General features: G+C 46.5%; 2 protein-coding genes across 2 annotated transcripts; both read left to right on the top strand.

Moving 5' to 3' along the window:
* Positions 1–641: 641 nt before the first annotated feature.
* Positions 642–15,961, top strand: baz1a (bromodomain adjacent to zinc finger domain, 1A). The gene is made up of 30 exons (XM_084569623.1): positions 642–797; positions 1,127–1,266; positions 2,449–2,727; positions 2,836–2,997; positions 3,091–3,195; positions 3,909–3,996; positions 4,073–4,195; positions 4,564–4,803; positions 4,886–4,981; positions 5,162–5,300; positions 5,557–5,688; positions 6,179–6,499; positions 6,582–6,747; positions 7,893–8,000; positions 8,139–8,215; positions 8,322–8,434; positions 9,130–9,368; positions 9,441–9,661; positions 9,750–9,880; positions 9,970–10,112; positions 10,203–10,354; positions 10,450–10,521; positions 10,608–10,690; positions 10,848–11,012; positions 11,518–11,738; positions 11,819–11,938; positions 12,007–12,185; positions 12,965–13,161; positions 13,254–13,341; positions 13,615–15,961. The coding sequence occupies exons 2-30, from the start codon at positions 1,154–1,156 to the stop codon at positions 13,788–13,790; spliced, it is 4,449 nt and encodes a 1,482-aa protein (XP_084425749.1). The 5' UTR covers positions 642–797; positions 1,127–1,153; the 3' UTR covers positions 13,791–15,961.
* A 570-nt stretch (positions 15,962–16,531) lies between these two features.
* cfl2 (cofilin 2 (muscle)) lies at positions 16,532–20,762 on the top strand. Its single transcript, XM_084568948.1, has 4 exons — positions 16,532–16,635; positions 19,112–19,419; positions 19,609–19,685; positions 19,795–20,762. The coding sequence occupies exons 1-4, from the start codon at positions 16,633–16,635 to the stop codon at positions 19,905–19,907; spliced, it is 501 nt and encodes a 166-aa protein (XP_084425074.1). The 5' UTR covers positions 16,532–16,632; the 3' UTR covers positions 19,908–20,762.
* The last annotated feature ends 1,045 nt before the right edge of the window (positions 20,763–21,807 follow it).

The following is a 21,807-nucleotide window of genomic DNA, read 5'->3' on the forward strand; positions in this document are numbered from 1 at the left end:
ACTGATGACGCATCTGTCTGTGGTCGCTGTCACGCACGTTGCGTCATCACCGCTTCCTGCCGTTAAGCCCCTCTGACGCCACCTCTCCGTTTCTCATCGCGGTTTCAACGGGACGCTTTCCAGGTCATTGGCTGGCGGTGGAAGAGTGGCAGGTAAGCTGGCCAACCGGCGCTTTGGAGGACAGCCAGGCCCCGCCCACTTACTCACTCGTGCGGGGCGTTCAGGGGACACATATCAACTCGGAATACAACGATGGCCGCGACGTACAGTTCGCGTCTTTGTATTTCTTTACCATTATGATGACCTTAGAAATTGGTTTTTCAATCTTTTAGTTTGTTATCGTTGTGTAATCCATTTTTTCCAAATAATTATGTACAAATAAAGCTGTTAAAAGTAACTTTTTTGCTCATCTAATAATTTCAGTTACTATTTTCTGAGCAAGTACAATCTTGGCACAACGAAAGCTGATAATATCCGGCTTATCTTCACATATTTATTTATAAAAACAAACAGCATTATTACAGAAACTCATAAAACAAACTAATTTGAAGTTCTGTGAATTTTATTTTGTCTTAAATTTCACTTTTATAACTGAAATAACGAGAATTAAACATGATGTTTGATTCTCGCACACTGACATAAAACGGGCGAAGGTGTAACACTGAAATGTCCGAGCTCTGCGTGTGTCCGTGAAGTGGATGAAAACTTGGTCAACAAGCCGCCAGTGAGCAGCTCTCAGCCCGGGACTTCTTCCTCAGTTTGGACGGTGGATTATCGCTTCATCGTTGGACAACTCGGTAAAGACCGCCAGAAACCGGTTCTTAGAGTCTGAGCGAGCGTCGGCGAGGTGGCGGCTGAGCGGGTTTTTGGGTTAAAGTGTCAGGGTCGAGTGTGTCCGCTAACACCGTGAGGAGCACATTTCCATGTGGGCAGATTATCCCCGCGTCTGTAACAAAAGACCCGCTCTCCTCCTCCTCACCTCCTGTCGCTCGGTTCTAACCTCCGCCACATTCAGCCCGGGACTCCCGTTCTTCCACCGGGGCTTCGCTTTGACTAGTTTGCTCAGAGTTTGCGATATTCAGGCTTTTTTTAGTGACTCGCTTTCCCTCCTCTTTTTCTTTCAAAGTGCGGCCGGTGGAAGCAGAACCGAGAGATGCCGCTTCTCCACAGGAAAGCCTTCATCCGACAGAAACCTCCCGCGGACCTGCAGCCGGACGAGGAGGTGTTTCTCTGTAAAATCACCCACGAAATCTTCCGGACCTACGAGTAAGTGTCCCCCGGCCCGCCTCGACTCACCTGTGGCCGGCTTTAAAGCTCCGACAAACTTTGACTGATGTGTGACTGACAGTTGGTCGGTTGGCAAACTTCCAGACAAGATAAACAAAAACTACTTTAATTCCGTTTAGAAATAAAAACTTTATTTGCCTCCTCGTTGTGTTGAAAGTGTTCTCCGGTCGGTAGGAGGCGAGTTAAAGCCGGTAGCAGGTGCTGGAATTGGACCGGACGGGTCGGGGGCAGGTGTACTGTTAGCTAACCGAGCTAGCTAACGGAGCTAAAGTGGGTTAGCGGCGGTTAGCTCTGACGGCTAACTGTCAACCCGGCGGTTAGCTCGGCTAGTTTTAGCCGTTAGCTCGGTGCCAGCAGGCCCCGCTGTCAGCTCACACCGACCCGGGTCGGTTCAGTTAAAGGGCAGTTACACCTGTTCGAAGTAACCGGCACAGTTGGCTGACTCTGAAACAGAAACTACTAATTTTCCTTCTTCCTCTTTTAAAAAAACAAAACTCCTCATCTGTGTTGACGCTCAGAGAACTGTGAACTCCCACAGTTAGATGTTGTCCTTGAAGTATTCTTTATTAATTTATTGTCCTGGATTTACTAATTAGTAAAAAGTTTATTGTTTAGAATGTAAGAAGAAAGTAGAGTCCAGTGATTTTTACCTTTTTAAATGTTTGTTTTGATTTTGACTGAAAGTAAACAAAGACATTAGTCATTTCAAGCGGCCATTTTTCTTTCTTACTCTGAGGTTTTTACTCTGATGTTGGTTCTACACAACTATTTCTTTCCTTGGATCTGCTGCAGACGTATAAAGTGACTTTAATCAGAAACAGAGAAGGTTTAAATAAGCTGGGACGGTCCTTTAATGACTTTATGCCACACTTTGCAAATGAAGACGCTCGAGAAGTGAGATAAGAGAGAGTAGTTAGACAACTATAAGAAGATAAGCAGATACTCTGACTACCGGCAAATACTCACCATACCAGAAAATACTTGGAACAACAGCATATGCTCACAGGACTAGCAAATCCCCGCTGCAAATACTGTCAACACCAGCTAATACATTACCAGTACATACTGCAGATACTCTACCAGCAGGTTTTTGGTTTTTAGACAAACTAGGAAGTCAGAGTAGTAGGTGGTGATGATCTTTCTCCTCCTCCTCCTCCTCAGTGACTTCTTCGAGAGGACCATCCTCTGTAACAGTTTAGTCTGGAGTTGTGCTCTGACGGGACGAGCGGGCCTCACCTACTTGGAGGCGGTGGAGAGCGAGCGGCGGGCGAGGCAGAGTCTCCAGAGTTTCCCTCAGGCTCTGGTGGTGCCTGTGCTCCACCTCGCCGCTCAGAGCCACCGCGGTCGGCTGACGGAGCTCTGTGAAGACGTCTACGTCTTCGTCAAAGACAGATTCTTCCCTGGGGAGACGGTGGACGTCACTGGACACAACGGAGCCAGGTACCGAGCAGGGACTTGGGACTGGGGATGTCCCAGTCGTTATCAAGGGCCAGAAAGCACACTGATAAACTCTGAATGCCTCAACGTTATTCTATGTTTGTATTTCAGACATATGTGTGAGATCCTGCAGGTGCACTCGCCTCACTCCAGCGCTAGTGGAGCGCTGACCGCTAACGGCCACGCCAAGTCAGCCGACGGCGACGCCATCGTCATCAGTGACAGCGACGACGAGAGCAACGCCTTCCAGAGTCCCACAGCAAAGATCAACGGGTCAGTAGCAGGTCAAAGGTCGGAGGAAATGAGTGTAGATCAGTGTGGCGTCCTCTGGAGTAAAACACGACTCTGTGTTTTTGTTTATGTCAGCAAGAAGAAGAAGAAGCCGCTGAGTCCGTCCGTGTTTAAATACACCGTGAGGATGATGAAGGATGGACACGACGAGCCGTTCACCGTCAAAGCGAATCAGATCAGGTGAGAAGAGTTGAGAAAAGAAAACGGAGAACAGGAGGAAAGAACTGCTTGTGTTAAAGATCCTGGTGGGAATGTTTTCTCTGGCTTTCGTTGCCCAATCTAAAACATAATTGTCTGTTTCTGGGCGACTTCACATCGACCACAAAGTTTCATACATCTGATGAGTGTTAATGATCTGGAACCAGCAGGATGTTTAAAGTGTTGTGTGTAAACCCGACGTCGAGCCTTGTGATAAATATTTATACCATCTGAAACTAAATCTCTCTAAAGTTGTTTCTCTATACAACCCTTATGGAGCTGGTAAGTTAAACTCATAAAAGACTAAATAAATCAGAAATAGGTCCGTATTTATGACCCTGGTCTCTATGGATAGGTCAGACTTCTGAGAATGGATTCCCAGTGATCCCAGATTCACATTCTGCCGTTGTGCACATTATAGAATCCATACGATCCATGTGAATAGGCTCGAAACGACCACAGAAGCTCATAAAAACAATATCAAACTCAGTTATGTTTGGATCTGATGAAACGTTGAGACTGACTCAAATTCAGACTTGTCAAGTCCAGACTATGACCTGTCCTCCTTGTCTGTCCATTCATAACAAAAACTAGTAAGACACAGATCAATGGGTCCTGTTCAGGTTCCAGAGAAGATCGTCGTCCGTCCTGAATTTGTCGTTTATTGATGAACGTGTTTTTTTATTATTTTTCAGTCGAAGGAAAACCACTCTGTCCAGAGAGAGACTGAAGCTGCTCTTCAAGCAGCACTGTGAGCCTCATAACGGGTTCATCGCTCTCAAGGTGAGAACAGCACTGCCCCCAGAATGACCCCAACACCTGTACAGGTGTGTGGCATTAACCACTTCCTGTCTCTCAGCCCTCCACAGTGACCAAGTACCGGCTCAGCGAACACAAATTCTCTCAGTTTTTCCCTGATGAGCCCCCCCTGTTCCCCTTCAGCCCCAACTCTAAAGGTGGAGGCCGCGGCTCACCTGGACAGGTAACTAACCATCTTCTTCTTCTTTACCTTCTGACCCTAATGACATTCCTCTCAGGATGAAGCTGCCAGGGTTCAGGTCTAATCTGAGCTTTGTCTCATAAATAAATCAGATCTTAACATGTGAGAGTCTTTCCTTCTGGTTCCAACATCTGGATCATGTCTCCAAGTCAACAACCAGCTGTTGATGGTTCTGATCCAGTTGTTGTTCGTCTCTTCAGGCTCCAGCTTCAGATTTGTCTGATTCATGGAGACTCCTACGCCTCCTATAGATGCTGTGTCTCATCATTTGTCTCTAGAGAGACGTGGTTTATTTTGTCCAGTTTTGTGATGGATGTTTCTGGAGGCTGAAGCGTGTCCCGTGTCTCCAGGCGAGTTCGTCGCTGCTGAAGGCGGCGGAGGAGAAGCTGAAGCTGCTGCAGCAGAGAGACGACATGGTGGCGGCCAAGGACAAAGCTCGGCTGAAGAGGGAGAAGGAGGAGGCGCAGGAGGCCAAGAGGAGGGAGAGGGAGGACAAGGAGAAGCTGAAGGAGGAGCAGAGGCGGCGGTTTGAGGAGGAGAAGCAGAGGAGGAGGGAGGAGAAAGAGAGCCGGAAGCTGGAGAAGGAGAGGGTGAGTCACTTTGACGCCAAAATCTAAAAAAATCTGATCACGTCGGATAAAATCGAACCATCGAGACGTTTCTGATTCACAGGAACGAGAGAAGCTGAAGGAGGAGAAGAAGAAATATGCAGAACGGCTGAAGCTGTGGAACAAACCCAGAGAAGACATGGAGTGTGAAGACCTGAAGGTCAGTGAATGCACCACGACGAAGCTGAAAGACACTGATCAGTTAGAAACTGATGCAGGAGGACACGTCTGTCCACGATACTGTCCACGAAGCAGATTTCTGGTTTTATTACGTCATATCAGTGTGAAATGGTTGAGATGTTTTCTGACCCTGAATCTGTGTGTGTGTTGGTTCCTCCAGGAGTTGCCCAGTCCGGTTCCAGTGAGAACCCGTCTTCCAGCTGAGCTCTTTGGAGAAGCTCTGATGGTTCTGGAGTTCCTGCGGACCTTTGGCGAGGTGTTCGACCTGAAGGACGAGTTCCCTGAAGGCGTCTCTCTGGGTGAGGACACGGGTTCAAACCCAGCTGTGGTTCTGCTTCAGGCTGGTGCTCTGGAACCTTTAAGGGTCAAATATTATTTAGATAAATATGTGTTTACCTGACATTCACTGCAGGTGTGACTGGACGGTTATAGTCACATGACATGAAGTTGGAAGATAAAAAAACAAAAACAAAAGCATCACATGAGACCCTGGACATTAGTTTGATGGATTCAGAACAGTTAGATCAGTGGTTCTGACTGATGTTTTCTCTCCAGAGGTTCTGGAGGAGGCTCTGGTTGGTTCTGACCCTGAAGGTCCTCTGTGTGAGCTGCTGTTCTTCTTCCTGTCGGCCATCTTTCAGGCTCTGGACGAGGAGCAGGAGGAGGTGGCCAAAGACCAGGCGGAGGGTAAGACACACAGACTTTAAGGATTTCAGGAGACTGACATCGTAGTGAACTTTAAACTGGACAGACTGAACCTGATGCTGTTTGATGTCTCATTGTTCTGTAACGTTCTAAATCAAAGGGTTAGCGGAAGGCAAATACAAATCATCACAGAGCAGAACAGGAGGCGACTGTTCACTGTACGTTATTATGTGTTGTATCGTGGCAGGATCAGAGGAATCTGGTCGTAAGTTTAGAGAAACCTGTGGTTTAATGCAATAAAATGAAAAGATTGTAAAGAGGCCTCATGAGAGATTCTTGTGTTTCCAGCGACAGTAAATAAAATTTCATTATATGTAGATTGGTTTATATTAAATAAGCTAACTTCTAGTTGTATGCTGGTGCTGTTCACTGTCCAGACGTAGTTGTTGGGTCTGAAGCCTGATGCTATCTGGGTACAACACAAAACTCATCTGTTAAGTCTTTGAGTGAAGTCTCGTTGGTGTCCCTGCAGACCTGTCGGAGGCTCTGGACGATGACTCTGATCCCACGAGGTCGGCTCTGAGCGCCGTCGCCTCGTTGGCGGCCGCCTGGCCTCAGCTGCATCAGGGCTGCAGCCTGAAGCAGCTGGACCTGGACAGCTGCACGCTGTCAGAAATCCTGCGCCTGCACATCCTGGCGTCCGGCGCCGACTGTAACCACGGCAACGCCAAGCTCCGCTACCAGAAGCAGGGCGGCTTCACTCTGATGGACGACCCGTGCTTGGAGCTGCGACTGGCCGAGCCGGCGCTGCTGAAGAAGCTGTCGTCCACGTTGGTGTACGACCTCGCACCAGGTCGGCGACCGTTCAGACGCAGGATTTAGGAATTTCCTGTGTGGGGTCGAGTGTGTTGATGAGTCTCGATGTGTTTCTGTAGGAGAGAAGCTGAGGATCCTCCACGCTCTGGTGGGGAAGCTGCTGACGTTGTCGTCCAGCAGAGATCTGATTGAAGACTGTGTGGAGGAGCAGAAAGCTGCCAGACAAGAACTGAGAGAGATCAGATCTGAACAACACCGCAGAGAGAGAGAGGAGGCCGCACACAGGTACACACACAACACACACAGGTATACACACAACACACACACAGGTATACACACAACACACACACACAGGTATACACACAATACACACACACAGGTATACACACAATACACACACACAGGTATACACACAACACACACAGGTGTACACACACATACACACAGGTATACACACAACACACACACACAGGTATACACACAATACACACAGGTATACACACACACATACACACAATACACACACATACACACAGGTATACACACAATACACACACACAGGTATACACACAATACACACAGGTATACACACAATACACACACATACACACAGGTATACACACACATACACACACACACAGGTATACACACAATACACACACACACAGGTATACACACAATACACACACACAGGTATACACACAATACACACAGAGGTATACACACAACACACGCACACAGGTATACACACAATACACACACACAGGTATACACACAATACACACACACAGGTATACACACAATACACACACACAGGTATACACACAATACACACACACAGGTATACACACAATACACACACACAGGTATACACACAACACACACAGAGGTATACACACAACACACGCACACAGGTATACACACAATACACAAAGGTATTGACACACACAGGTATACACACACAGGTACACACACACACACAGAGGTATACACACAACACACGCACACAGGTATACACACAACACACACACACACAGGTATACACACAACACACACACACACAGGTATACACACACACAGGTATACACACACACACACAATACACACACACACACAGGTATACACACACACACAATACACACACACACACAGGTATACACACAACACACACACACACAGGTATACACACAACACACACACACACAGGTATACACACAACACACACACACACAGGTATACACACAACACACACACACACAGGTATACACACAATACATACACACACAACACACACACACACAGGTATACACACAACACACACACACAGGTATACACACAACACACACACACAGGTACATACATCAGCGTTAAACCGAAGCCTTAAACTTGACCTGTATTCCGACCTCTTGTTCTTCTCGTCTCATTTTCAGAGTCCGTCTTCGTAAGGAGGAGAAGCTGAGGGAGCAGGAGCAGAGGATGAAGGAGAAGGAGGAGAAACTGAAAGAACAGGAGCTGAAGGGAAGACTACAAACAAATGGGTGAGGAAGAACGTTAATGAAAAGGCCTCTTCATCCCTACTGAATGTTTTAGTTGAGGTCTTTGACCTGTTAACAGAGAAACAGCTGATAAATGTTCTCATGTTTCATTAATACGTTAAACATTCTCTCTGTCTGCAGTGACGCTCCTGCAGAGCACCACACTGAGGATGAGGAGGAGCAGAACTCTTTGTCCAACAACAAGAAGATGAAGAAAGGTAAAAACGTGTTATTTAATTCATTAAACATGTGATAAACATTCAGACCTGAAGCTAGATTCATAGATTCTGTATAAAACGTGTGTTTGCGTCATTTCTCCTCCAGGCAAAGTCGACCACAAAGAAAAACAGCAGCAACAGACGACCTCTGACCCCAAACCCTTGTCCTGCCCCCCCAGCAGTCTGAGTCCAGAGGAGCTGGAGAAAGAGCAGGAGAAGGTGAAAGTCAAACCGTCCTTTAAGTTTCTGGTTGCGTCGCTAAGAAGAACTGATCAGATGATTACAGTCGACATGAGGAGAGAGAAGGAAGATGTTTCTCCTTGACGCTGTCTCCAGGAAACTTTTCTCTTCTTTTAAACGTTCAGTGTTTGTTGTTGTTGTTTGGCTGCAGCCTTTGACTGAGTGGACTCTGTTTAGATGACATCCACATTACACTAGTTACTGACTAACAGCTGACTGCCTTCATTTACACAGCAGACATGTTTAGACACTGGGTTCTGGTTCTTCTTCTTCCATTGTTGCAGCTTTGACGTTAGCCAGCTGCCATAAAACAGAAGAAGAAGTTTTAACGTTATAGGGACATAGCTTTGGTTTATGGAAGACAGAAAATAAATAACACTATGTGACACTAAATTAAAACACAGGTCATTCCCTCTCCAAACTCCAAACCAACATCTGAATGTTGAGTTCCAGTCACAGTTAATTATGTTGTTGTTTCATCCTCAGAAATCCAGTGAACATGAGTCTGAACCTTTCACTCTTTGGACCGTTCCTTCTAACGTTTCAGATTCAGATCCTTTAGCTCCTGTCACTGTCACATGTTCACGTCTTCGTGTTCAGACGTATTCATGATAAAAACACAGGCACAGAGTTGATCCTTCGTCTCCTTCGTCTCCTTCGTCTCCTTCCTGCAGGTTCGTGAGCTGCAGGAGAGGATCCAGAAGGCGGCGGCCTGCACCTGCCTCCTGCCTCTGGGCCGAGACCGTCTGTACCGCCGCTACTGGCTCCTCCCCTCGGCCTCCGCTCTGTTTGTGGAGGACGACTGCTTCGGTCTGACGGAGGACATGCTGCAGCCTCAGCCAAAGCCTGCCCAGGAGGCCGTAACCAAGATGGAGGATCAGGACGCCATCAAGGACGAACCGGCCGAGGGAAGGTAGGTCACTCAGATGAGAGATGGAGGGCGTTCACGGAGCGTTCACACGACTAACCTCTTATAACCTGACAGCGCTGGCACGAGCCCCGCCCCCATCCACACCTGCGGCCCGCCAGTCAAACGTCCCAACCAGTGGTCGTTCTACAGCTCGGTGGAGGAGGTGGATCAGCTGATCGAGGCTCTGAACCCTCGAGGACACAGAGAGAGCAGCCTGAAGGAGGCGCTGCAGCAGGAGAAAGAACGACTTCAACAGCTGCTGCAGAACTGTGACAGGAACAAATACAGACACCCAGGTAAACACCCAGGTGTTACACTCAGGTTAAACAACGAGGTCAACTCACAGGTCAGCTACCTGCTAACACATCTGTCCTGTTTCTACAGACGACCCAGAATCGTCCCGATCTGTCCCAGAATGCACCTCTGCAGCCGAGACTGTGATGGAGGTGAGACTGAGGGACCTGCTGTTGGACATCGAGGACCGCATCCACCAGGGAACTCTGGGAACTCTGAAGGTGTGTACACCTGCCGATGACCACAAACGACAGGTAGCCTCGGACAGAGCTCACCCAGCACTCACCTGTCTCACTCCCTCTGTGTTCAGGTGATGGACAGACAGGTGTGGCGCTCGGCGCTGGAAGCAGGAAACTACGAGCTGCTCGGCGCTGACAGCAGAGAGAACGCAGGGATGAACGGACGAGTGGAGGCCATGGAGGTGGACTCTCCCCACCTGAGAACCAGAGACAGGTACAGGTCGTTGTAAACATTATTAGCATCGATGTTTAGCTTTTTTTAGCTTCCCTTGGTACATGTGTGTTTGTTTTATTTGGGCGTCAGGCTCCAGGAGCTGAAGTCTGACGGCTCGGCGCCCTGCGGGACCAGCGGTAGTGGGACTCCTCAGGTTGTCAGCAGCTCAGTGCGAATCCTGGCCCAGGCCCTCATTCATATTGAGCAAGGCATCGAGAGACGCTTCCTCAAACCTCCGCTGGGTGAGTCTCCCTCTCTGAAATTAAGGTTCAGGAACATCACAGGCTGACTAAATGAAATGTTGTTAAGACACAGGTATAACTTCATCTTCCTGCAGGTGATGAAGACTCAAAGAAAGACCAGAAGACGAAGAAGAACAAGAAGAAAGATGAAGACCAGGCCAGTGATGGTATGACCTAAATAATCTACTAGTCACACTCAAATTAAGAGTTCACTGTTTAACATCTGACTTCACTGTGTTTGTGTCTCTGTCAGACGGCAGCGACAGCGGTCGAGTCATTAAGACGGTGTTGGAGCGATGGAGGGAGTCTCTGCAGTCCTGCTCCAGTCTGTCCCAGGTCAGAACTCATTTATTATTATAGCTCCGACCATAAGAGCCTGAAACACGACACAATGACCCACCAGACCGACCTCTGTTAAACTGCAGCTCCAGACACACTTGTGGATGTCTGAATATTAATCTTTTATTTTTTTTTTTTTTTTTTTTGTTTCCAGGTGTTTGTCCACCTGTCCAGTCTGGAGCGAAGCATCCTCTGGTCTCGGTCCGTCCTCAACGCCCGCTGCCGCATCTGCAGACGTAAAGGAGACGCCGACAACATGCTGCTGTGTGACAGTTGTGACCGAGGACACCACACCCACTGTCTCAGGCCCCGCCTCAAGGTAAATAGGCCACACCCACTGTCTCAGGCCCCGCCTCAAGGTAAATAGGCCACACCCACTGTCTCAGGTGTGTCAGTATAAATGGACCACACCCTGTCTGTCTCAAAGTATAAAAAAACACACCCACTCCCTTAATCTCTGTCTTTAGTTGAATAAACCACAGTCTTAGGTCACACCTTGAGGTATAAACCTCTGTCAAAAACTTTATCTTACAGTGATGAACTGTTGAAACTGCCTTAAGCTCTGGACAGAGTCACTTTTATACAAGTACTGTTAAAATAATTTGTTTAAAATCATGTTCAGTGTTTGTTTTGGGTTCCTCACATTTCTACTTAAAGAGAAGCAAAAAGAACCAACGTCGACTCCACACATCCTCCAACTACATCACAACAGTCACCTGGACGTCTTTGAGGAGCTTCAGAAACAGCTGACCCTGTATTAGCATCATGCTAACGCTAAACTCAATGTGTTTCAGTGGATGAATCTGTTTGTCTCTTTGTCTCAGTCGATTCCAGAAGGCGACTGGTTCTGTCCAGACTGTCGACCCAAACAAAGATCCAGTCGCGTCCCGTCCCGTCAACGCTCCTCTATCGACGAGGAGGAGGAAGAGGAGGAGGAGGAGGACGACGAAGACCAGGAAGAGGAAGAAGAGTCTGAGGAGGAAGAGGCAGAGTCTGAAGAAGAGGAGGAATCGGAAGAGGAGGAGGAAGAAGAAGTGGTCGTGAGGTAAGTGTTGGAATATTTCAACCTGGTTTATCAACGCTGAAATCAGTCTGAAACATCTTCCTCCTTTTTAATGGCGGCAGCACTAAGAAGAGCCAGGCTCCGCCTCCCAGAGGCAAGAGCCAACCGACCACGCCCAAATCTCAACAGGCCACACCCAAGAACAGCACTTCATCATCAGGGAAAAACTCATCAGCCTCCAAGTCAGTATCTCCTGTAAACCTGATGCCAGTCTGCTGTTCCCACATTTACTGACTCCGTCCAATCACAGGTCCTCAGGGAAAAAGACCACGCCCCCGACATCGAAGGCAAACGCGCCGTCCAGCGGTAAAGCTCCGCCCCGCTCTGGGAGTCGGAACAGCGCCCGTCTGAGCCAAGAGATCCTGGCACCAAACAGCAACACCAAAACCTCACCTGGTCAGAGCGAGTCCCGCAAGAGAGCGGCAGCAGGTAAACAACCAGTGAGACAGTCAGTCAGTCAGTTAGACGGTCAGTCAGTCAGACAGACAGTCAGTCAGTGAGACAGACGGTCAGTCAGTTAGACAGACGGTCAGTCAGTTAGACAGACAGACGGTCAGTCAGTTAGACAGACAGACAGTCAGTCAGTGAGACAGACGGTCAGTCAGTTAGACAGACGGTCAGTCAGTTAGACAGACAGACAGTCAGTAAGACAGACAGTTAGACAGTCAGACAGTCAGTAAGACAGACGGTCAGTTAGACAGACAGTCAGTTAGACAGACAGACAGACAGACAGACAGACAGACAGACAGACAGACAGACAGGTCACGGTCAATAAATAAATCAAAACCCAGTAAATCAACATCCATATTATCCAGATGAGGTGTTGAGCTGCAGCGTTCTTCAGATCAGTCTCTTAAAATCAGAACATTAACTCTGACATCTGAGGAGTCGTTGCAGCCCGAGTCATTGATGACATCATAAATACGTCATCATGTGGCAGCGTTCACGAATAAAAGTCTGAAACCAAAAGTCCAGACATTGATTGATCAGAGAGCCAGCTGCTTGTTGTAGTAAATACTTTAAACCTGTAGAGGGCAGTAACACGACCAGTAGATCAGACCTTCACTCAACATGAATCTGCTCTGGAGCTGAGTCACTGAACGTCTGGACTGTTACACTGACTTCAGTCTGATGCTCGATGTTTCCTCATCAGTCGTTACTGAGAACAGATTAGACCTCTAAAACTAACCCTGTGTGCTCCTCCACAGACACCGCTCCCCCTCCCAAACCATCCAAACCTGTCCTCCCCCCGTCCTCCTCCTCCTCCTCCTCGTCCTCCTCCAGCCGTCGCTCCTCTGGGAGGAACCAGGGAGTCCACGAGCTGTCGGCCTGCGAGCAGCTGACGGTGGAGCTGGTCAGACATGAAGACAGCTGGCCCTTCATGAAGCTGGTGTCCAGGACTCAGGTATGCTCTCAGATGAACCAATAGAAACGCAGCAGATTAGACCCAACAATAATAATAATAATAATTAATAACTCTGTTGTTCACCTGCTCAGGTTCCTGACTACTATGACATCATCAAGAAGCCGATCGCCCTGAGCATCATCAGAGAGAAAGTCAACAACTGTGAATATCAGACGGCAGGTGAGACCATCAGACACTTCCTGTTTCCTGTTCAGAGTCTGAACTTCCACGTTTACATCTAACTGCTCTTCCTCCCTCCTTCCCCATCTCTCCCCCTCTCTCCCATTCCTCTTTCTCCTCTCTTTTTCTTTCTTTCTCTCCCCCCTCCCTCTCCTCCTTCTCTCTACCTCTCTCTCTTTCCTTTTCCTCTATTGTCTCCCACTCTTTTCCCCTCTCCATCCCTCCTGTCTCTTCTGTCTCTCGTTCCTCCCTCCCCCTCCCTCCCCCCTCCAGGTGAGTACATCTCAGACGTGGAGCTCATGTTCTCTAACTGTCTTCAGTATAATCCTCGTCACACTAACGAGGCGAAGGCCGGCCACCGCCTGCAGCAGTTCTTCCACTCGGAGCTCAGCAGACTCGGCCTATCAGAGCGCGGCTCCACCCCGCCCGCCAAACGCTCCCGACACTGAACCAAACGCACCTCATCTCCACCCGCTCTGATTGGTTCCAGGCGCCGTGAGAGGGGCGGGGCGTAGAAGCCGACAGACCCTTAGTGTCGGTTGATCCTTGCCGACCTCTGACCCCCCCGTCAACCTAGTCCCAGACCGCAGGGGTCAAAGGTCATGAAGGTCAACGTTAAATTAAAAGAGGTAGAGCTCTGCCCCCTTTCACCTGATCTTCACCCTTTAAATAAAATCCAACCTCCTGGAAAAGAGTCGAGTTGATAGAAACGTAGACTTCCTGCTGACGTCGAGGGCATTTATGTCCCGTCTGAGAGGACGGACGGTGGACCTGTAGCAGACGTGTTGGACACATTCCTGGTGCTGTAGGACAGTAGAGACGGTAGAGTCCCGGCTGAGTTCTCCTGACGTTTCCTTTTTAATCTAGAAACAAACAAAAACCACTAAAGCTTTGCACTGGAATCGGTCTCAGATCAGGACGTTAAAGTTGCTCAGGGACAAAAAATAAAATTAATTTGAATAGAAATAATTTTGTTAAAGTGCAGCTGGTTTTTACTGAAGCAGAGCGACCGTGAGGCTCTGGAGGTTCAGCGCTCCTTCATGTGGAAGTCTGAGGAAGACAAAATTAACATATTTAACCTGTACTTTGGTGTGTGAGTGAAGTGACATTTAATCAATCATTCTTAATGTTTCATTTAAAACAATACTGAAAAAAACTGTTGACCAACTAATTTCAGGGAATTAAATCAGCAAAAAACTTTATTTTTTCTTACGTCGTATAAAAAAATGATTTCTAGTGCCTTCAGTTGAATTTACAGAACTGTGACAGTTGTCGTTGTTTATACCAGAACAGAAACCACCTGTCGTCACATGACCAGGTTACCTGCTCAGGCAGAAGGCGTAGTTAGCTTAGCAAGCTAACGTTGTCGCCGTTGACGTCGTTTGTCGCACGTCAAAATGTTACGAAACTGGACTTTTGGATTTAAATTCAGAGTTTATTTCGATTTCATAAATGTTGATGGTGTAAATTTTACTGTCAGAAAAATAGTTTTCCAGAAAACGAAAATAATAAATAAAAAAAAAAACAAGATAAACTCAGGAATAAAAACCTAGAATTCCCAATGTTTGGGAAAATAGTTTAAAAAAAAATAATAATAAAAAATGTCGGCAGGGTTTTTGTTTATCCAGACAACAGTTACTCATTTTCAAATACATGGAATAAAAAAAATAAAAATCTGATTTCTATATTTTTTTTAAACTGTGCAGAAGCTGCTGTTGTATGTTCAAATATCCGAAGCAATAAATTAATTATATTAATATTTGCAAATAAATTTCAGTTTATTTTAATTTTGGCGTCCACAGACTTCCATACATGTTTAATGTGGATATTTCAAACCGAACGTCGCCTCGCTGCTCCTCCTCTTCCTCCTCTTCCTCCTCCTGCCACTACGCGACGGTGACAGAAACAGAAATTTCAAATGGTGCTTTTTTTTTTTGTCTTTAAAGTAAAAACACAAAGATCTCAGGACACAATAAAATAGATTTAATGTGGAGGAGAATCATCTGTAAAGGATCAGTTCCACATGTTGAACGGTTCCTTTAAGACCTCGAGCTTCAGAGGCCTCTGTGGATTTGTAGTTTTTGTATTTTATTCTCATTTCTTTTTGACTACTGCGACTTCTCCTGCTTTAGTTTCTGTTTGGTTTGTCGTTGCTTCCTGATGAAGATGTGTTGACGTGGATGGAGGTCAGCTGTAGACACTACCCTCCGTCCCACTGTGTATTTATTTAGTTGAAGCTTCTGCGTTCTTTATTTATGACCGCTAGCCGTCGTCTTCCCTCCTGATGTTCTCTCACCTGTTTGTTTGTTCTAATGTAAAAATAAATTGACTTTTTATAAGCAGCTGACGCCTCTTCGTCTATTTCTGATTTTCCTTTTTGCAGCTGTAAGTTAAATCAGTGCTCATAAGATGGAGCCTTTAATTAGGTCAAAACAGGAATGCAGCTGTCGCCAAAAGTCAGATTTAGTCAATTAATTATGTTAAATAAAAACCTGGTAGATATGAGGCTTGTTTAGTAAAGTCTTTATTCTACAGCTGCTGACTTTATAACCTCATAAAGGTTTGTTACCTTATTTCTTCCTGTATATGATCAGAACTGTTCCAGATCTAGTCCCAACACCTACACACACATTATTATTATTAGTTATTAGTATTATTAGTCTCTCTGATGGGTATTTATATACGGTTTAATATTTTTTTTACCTAATAAATAAAAATACAGCTTTGTATCTCATATTCTTTACTTGTTAAGTCCTAATGATCATTTTAACCAGGGATTCTGATGTTTTAAATGATCCATTTTCACACATTTCTCATAAATTTAACAAGAGAAAATTATTTCAGCCCACATTTAGATTTATTTGACTTATTTCTTCATCATTGTTCTTTTTATTCATAACTTTTTAACTTGTTTTTCATACTTTACCTCAAACTTTTCATAGTTTTAACTTTATAAGTGAATATAATTTGTTCTTAGAAAGAATATAAACAGATTTAACTGTATAATTTATAGTTTAGGACACTGTTGTTGTGGTTTTATTGTGTCGGCCGGACTTCCACCCCGGTGACTCAGTGTTACCGGACTGAAGGCGGACCGTGTCACCGGCTCAGGCCTCCTGATCCCGGCCTGGCCCCGCCCCTCTCCTCCCTCCCCTCCCCTCCCAGAACCCCCCTCCCCTCCCCTCCTCCTCCTCCTCCTCCTCCGGTCGGCCGGCCACATTCCCCGCTACCTTTCACCCCTGAGAAACCCCGATCTGACGGCGAAGCAGCGCGGACAAACTCCGGGACAACATGGTAAGAACCGGCCGGAGACGCCCCCGCGGGTTGGATCGGACTTCCGGGGACCCGGTTGGTGCGCGGTCCGGACCCTGGGGGTCTCCGGGGGACCGTTATGCGGCTCGGCGCGCGGCGTGATGTTAGCTAGCATGGCTGCCGCTCCCGTTAGGTGGCCGATCCGTTCGTGCCGTGATTCGGTGTTTACGTGGCCGAGAAACGGCTTCACTGCCGGGGTTGAGCTCGGTGACGTTAGAGGATCTGTTTTTAGACTTTTATTCAAATGAACGGTCGGTGTTACCGGCCGGGCCGGGGTGAGCTGGGCCGGGCCTGCCCTCAGGCCGTGTGGCCCGGGGCGGCCATCTTATTCTGGTTGTGGTCCTCCGGTGCTGACCAGCCCGCACCGAGCCGGTCAAAATGAACCGGGCGCGGACTTAAACCGGACCAGACGGTCCCGAGCTGATCGGAAGCGAAGCTGGTCCCCGAGGAATAGTTTCGGTCCGGGCCGGTGAGTCAGACGGTGACGGTGCAGTCTGTTCGGAGGCCTCCAGGCTCCGCTCCCTGGTCACCGGTTAACCGGTTCACCGCAGGCCACCAACCAGAGTCCATGCAAATTTACACCAATTTAAGAAGAAGCGCTGATTCGTCCAGTTCAGATTCAGTTCTATTCATTCCACGACTCTTATTTATTTTATTTAGTTTTATTCGTACAAGGATTCAGCCCAGAAGTCATCTGGTTAATGATTAATCTGATTTCTTTATCTGATTATTGTTATCTTCATAAAAAAAAAAACTCCAAATCTTTTTCTTTTTTTTTTTTTTATGACATCTGGTTCAAAGTGAAACAAGTATAAAGTTATGTAACTGGTTGTTTATGTGTTTGTGGTGTAGTTGGATTCTTTTCTAATTACTCACATTGAAGTTGAGATATTGTTTGATGAGTGTTTTATGTCGTGGAACAGATTTATTAAAGTAGCTGCAGGTTTTTATCAGCAGTTCCTCAACTGATCAATGATCAGCCTCAAGAAATCAATATGAATGAAACAGCACTGATTCAAGCATCAGCAACTATTCTGCTGATTATTTTTACCATTAATTGATTATTTGTTTCCTAAAACATCCAAAAGAATCACTTCATATGTCAGAAAACTACAAAATTCAGTTTAAATTAAAGTTAGAGAGACAGAAATCTGGATTTAATGAGGAAACGATAAATAGAACCTAAACAGAAACACAGTAAAGCATCAGCTGATCAGAATTTAGTTTATAAAACGTTTAAACATCAGCAAATATATAATGAACAGTTATATTTGACAGATAATAGAAACACAGCTGGTTGTTCATTCTAGTCACTAGATTATTACTGTAAAAGGTTACGAACTAAATATGTGTTTTATTGGCTGGTTTGATCCTTTAATTAAAAACATGTACGAACATGGTTCCTGTGATTGGATGATGTTTTCTTACGTTTCATAGACGAATGTAGATCAGTCAGGTGATAATAAATCTAATTCTTTGGTGTTTACCTGAAATGAATTCCTATAATTTACCTGTAAAGACTCTGAGGAGCTTATTAGACGTGTTAGGACATTTAACAGTTCTTAGTGTCTGGGTGTAAATGTCAGCGTATCTTTAAACATTTACTGATTAAAAACCTTTTAAGAAGGAAGTCTGTCTCTGCTTTTTGACGTTTTCAGACACGTTATTAGTCGAACATCCCCGACTCTGTTTCTGATATGAATGTTATGAAAGTGACAGAAAACTACATCCATGTTAGAAGGAAAGGAAGTAAATCAGCTGCTGGCTTTATGTGCAGAGCTCTAATCAGCCGCTGGTCTATCAGGTGATCAGCTGTTTAGTCTATGAAGCGTCAGGAAACGGTTTCTCAAAGTCCAAAGTGACGTTTTGCTAAAACTAATCAGAGACCTGAGAAGTCTGAGACCAGGGGAAGGTTTTAAACCGGTTTTCCGACCACCTCTGAGTCCGGATCAGTCGGGGGGACGTCTGCAGCCGAGGATCAGATCAGACTGCGAGGAGGTTTTTAATGGATCAGCTGAGCTCTGTTAGTCCAACACGAGTCAGCTGATCGGTTTGATGCGAAGCTGCAGCCTGAAGGAATGAAACTGGAACAAGACGAGAAAACTTCACTGAAAACGCTCAGAAAAAAAAAAGAAACGGATTCGTTTACAAATTCCAGAAATATTTGTTCGTGTAGTTAAATGGTTTCCAGAGGAAAGACCGTCCTCAGCTGTTCACCGACTCCCTGTAGGCTGTAAATAAGCAGCGCCACCATGTGGTCTTGGAGACGTGAAGATCTGATTTGTTTATGACGTTAGTTATTTTAGAGAAGGAAGGAAGGATCAGACATGACTGATTCATGTGATCATTTCTACTAGTGGTTGAATGAATGAGTTAAACTCCTCTTCCTCAGATCAGCCCTGTTGAGTAGGTGGTCTTTAACGTGACCCAGGACTCACTGCTGTCTCTCCTCTTGCAGGCGTCAGGTGTCACAGTGAACGACGAGGTCATCCGAGTGTTCAACGACATGAAGGTGAGGAAGTCGTCTTCCCAGGACGAGGTGAAGAAGAGGAAGAAGGCGGTGCTGTTCTGTCTGAGCGAGGACAGGAAGAAGATCATCGTGGAGGAGGGGAAGCAGATCCTGGTGGGCGACATCGGCGAGACGGTGGACGACCCCTACGCCTGCTTCGTCAAGCTCCTCCCCCTCAACGACTGCAGATACGGCCTGTACGACGCCACCTACGAGACCAAGGAGTCCAAGAAGGAGGACCTGGTCTTCATCTTCTGGTACGGCACCGACCGGGGACAATCAGCTGTTACTGTTGATCTGCTAAAGGTTGCTAATGCACGTAGACCGACATGTTAATGGAAATCTACCCGGTCTAGTTCTGTAGAGGTCTATGAGGACCATGCTAGCCATTAGCATCATCATCATCGGTCCATCCAGGTGTGATCCAGGTGTGTTTTTCTCCTCAGGGCTCCAGAGAGCGCTCCACTGAAGAGCAAGATGATCTACGCCAGCTCTAAAGATGCCATCAAAAAGAAGTTTACAGGTGAGTCACTGAGGTCCTCTTGTCTCCAGGTGCTAGATTTTAAATGTAAACACACAGGTGAGTCCCGCCCCCTCATTGACGCCCCGCCCCCTCCCCGTTGTCTCCCCAGGTATCAAACACGAGTGGCAGGTGAACGGCCTGGACGACATCCAGGACCGCACCACGCTGGCGGAGAAGCTGGGCGGCAACGTGGTGGTGTCTCTGGAGGGGAAGCCGCTGTGACGAGGCGGCGCCGATCCGACCGCCGTGCCACCACCACCACCGCCGCCGCCACCCGGACCGAAGCCCCCGCCCCGACACCGCCGCTTCACCCAGCAGCTCGCTCTGTCTGTATCCATGTCCTGAAGGAGTTAGACTCTTTAGGCCTCTTTTGTTTTTCTTCTTTTTTTTTTTTATTTTGTTTTGGGTTTTTTTTCAACATGAAGGAGATCTCATTAACATAATGATATGCAAACACCTCCCAGTTTGTTGCCACATGACTTTTCTGTCCAGCGGGTAGAAACCAAACAGAACCCAGGAACCCCAGGAAGGTTTGTCTCTCTCTCTCACAGCCAGAGATTTGCCAAAAAAAGTCGATGTGAAGGAAGCAGCCGCATGTGTCGCACTCACGATGCTTTTTACATATGACTTTTATTTATTGTTGTAAACTCCAAACCAGGCAGACACATGTTAGACTATGCATTGAGAGGAAGAAGGAAGATTTTTACCCAGCACTTTTTGTTGAAACACTACAAGTTGAGACAGAAGTTTAAATGTCACCGAGCTAGCGTTGTTTTTTTTTTTTTTTTTTTGTTTCTCATTCCTGTCGGACTCACTCAGTCATTCTAGCCGTTTGGTCGTCAGCCTTACTTTCGGTTTTTGAATGTAACCGTCACGCCAGAGTTTAGAGTGCACTTTTATTTTGTAAAGAAACACTACAGGAAGCAGATTTGACCCCAGCAGCGAGAGACGACCCCACAACAACAACAACGACAACGACGACGACAACAAGAACACGACGACATCTGGAGCCTTAAAAGTGGAACGTTGTTTCTGAGATCACAGGAAGCCACTTTGCAATAAAAAGCCTGTGGCAGATCTGACGCCTCCCCGCCTCGTCTCTGCTTCCAACCAATCAGAGCGCTCGCCCGCCGGGGGCTACTTCCTGTTGGTACCTTTTAAAAGTCCTTGCATTTTTGTCAACTTCTAATTCTCACGTTTGGTCAAAGTGACACTAACAGCGTTCAGTATCTACGTCGTCTTTTGACCAGTTTAGTGAAGACGCTGTCCACTGTTTAAATATGTGAGACTAGTTTAACTTCATAGTTCTCTTACTGGCCGTGATGGAGGCTGCATCCATATCAGAGTGATGCTCCTTCAGATATCGTATTCTTCCTCCTCATCTGTAGCCACAGGGCTCATAGCAGCTAGCTAGTTTTGGTAGCTAACGCCTCTTATCCAATCACATGACGCAGACTCACATTTAGAAAGAGATCATGTATTTTCGATGTCTACTAACATTCTGGTCTCGTTAACATTTAGTTTTAGTTCGTCAGCGTCTTAGTCGTCAACAAATATTTTTCGTCTTCGTTAAACCAAAGAAGAACCTGAATGTGACGCTAACAGAACCAGAAGCAACAGGTCAGGGTCTTTAGAGCAAGTTAGTTCCTCAGTGGAACCCGATTAGAACTGTCAGATGTTCTCCATGTCTCCTCAGAACCAGTGACTTGAGTAGAACTGAGTTAGAACCCAACAAGAACAAGAGGTGATTCTGGAGAAACATTTTAAACTGTGATTAAAACCAGTGAAATGATGTTGAATCCATCAAATATTTACACGTTCTGAGGAGTTGAACGTTCTCACTTGGACCTGACGGAACCAGCCTCAGCTCTAGATTCTGGTTCTTATCAGAATCTGATTCTAGTAACATCTGGGTTTCATTAGAGGCTGATGAACTCAACGTCCTCTCTGTTTTTATGAACCATCTTCAGTCTCTGACCAAGTTCAGTCTGAAGACCAGGACGTGTTCTGGTCCGTTTTATTGAGGACACATCTGGAGGGAACTTGTGTGGACCTGGTACAGCCAGGTATCCCAGAATTCATTTTACAGGTGTCACCAGGTACGAAGCCGTTAGTTACAGAA

Source organism: Chelon labrosus (assembly GCF_963514085.1).
Source record: "Chelon labrosus genome assembly, chromosome: 20".
In the NCBI taxonomy this organism is placed as follows: domain Eukaryota; kingdom Metazoa; phylum Chordata; class Actinopteri; order Mugiliformes; family Mugilidae; genus Chelon; species Chelon labrosus.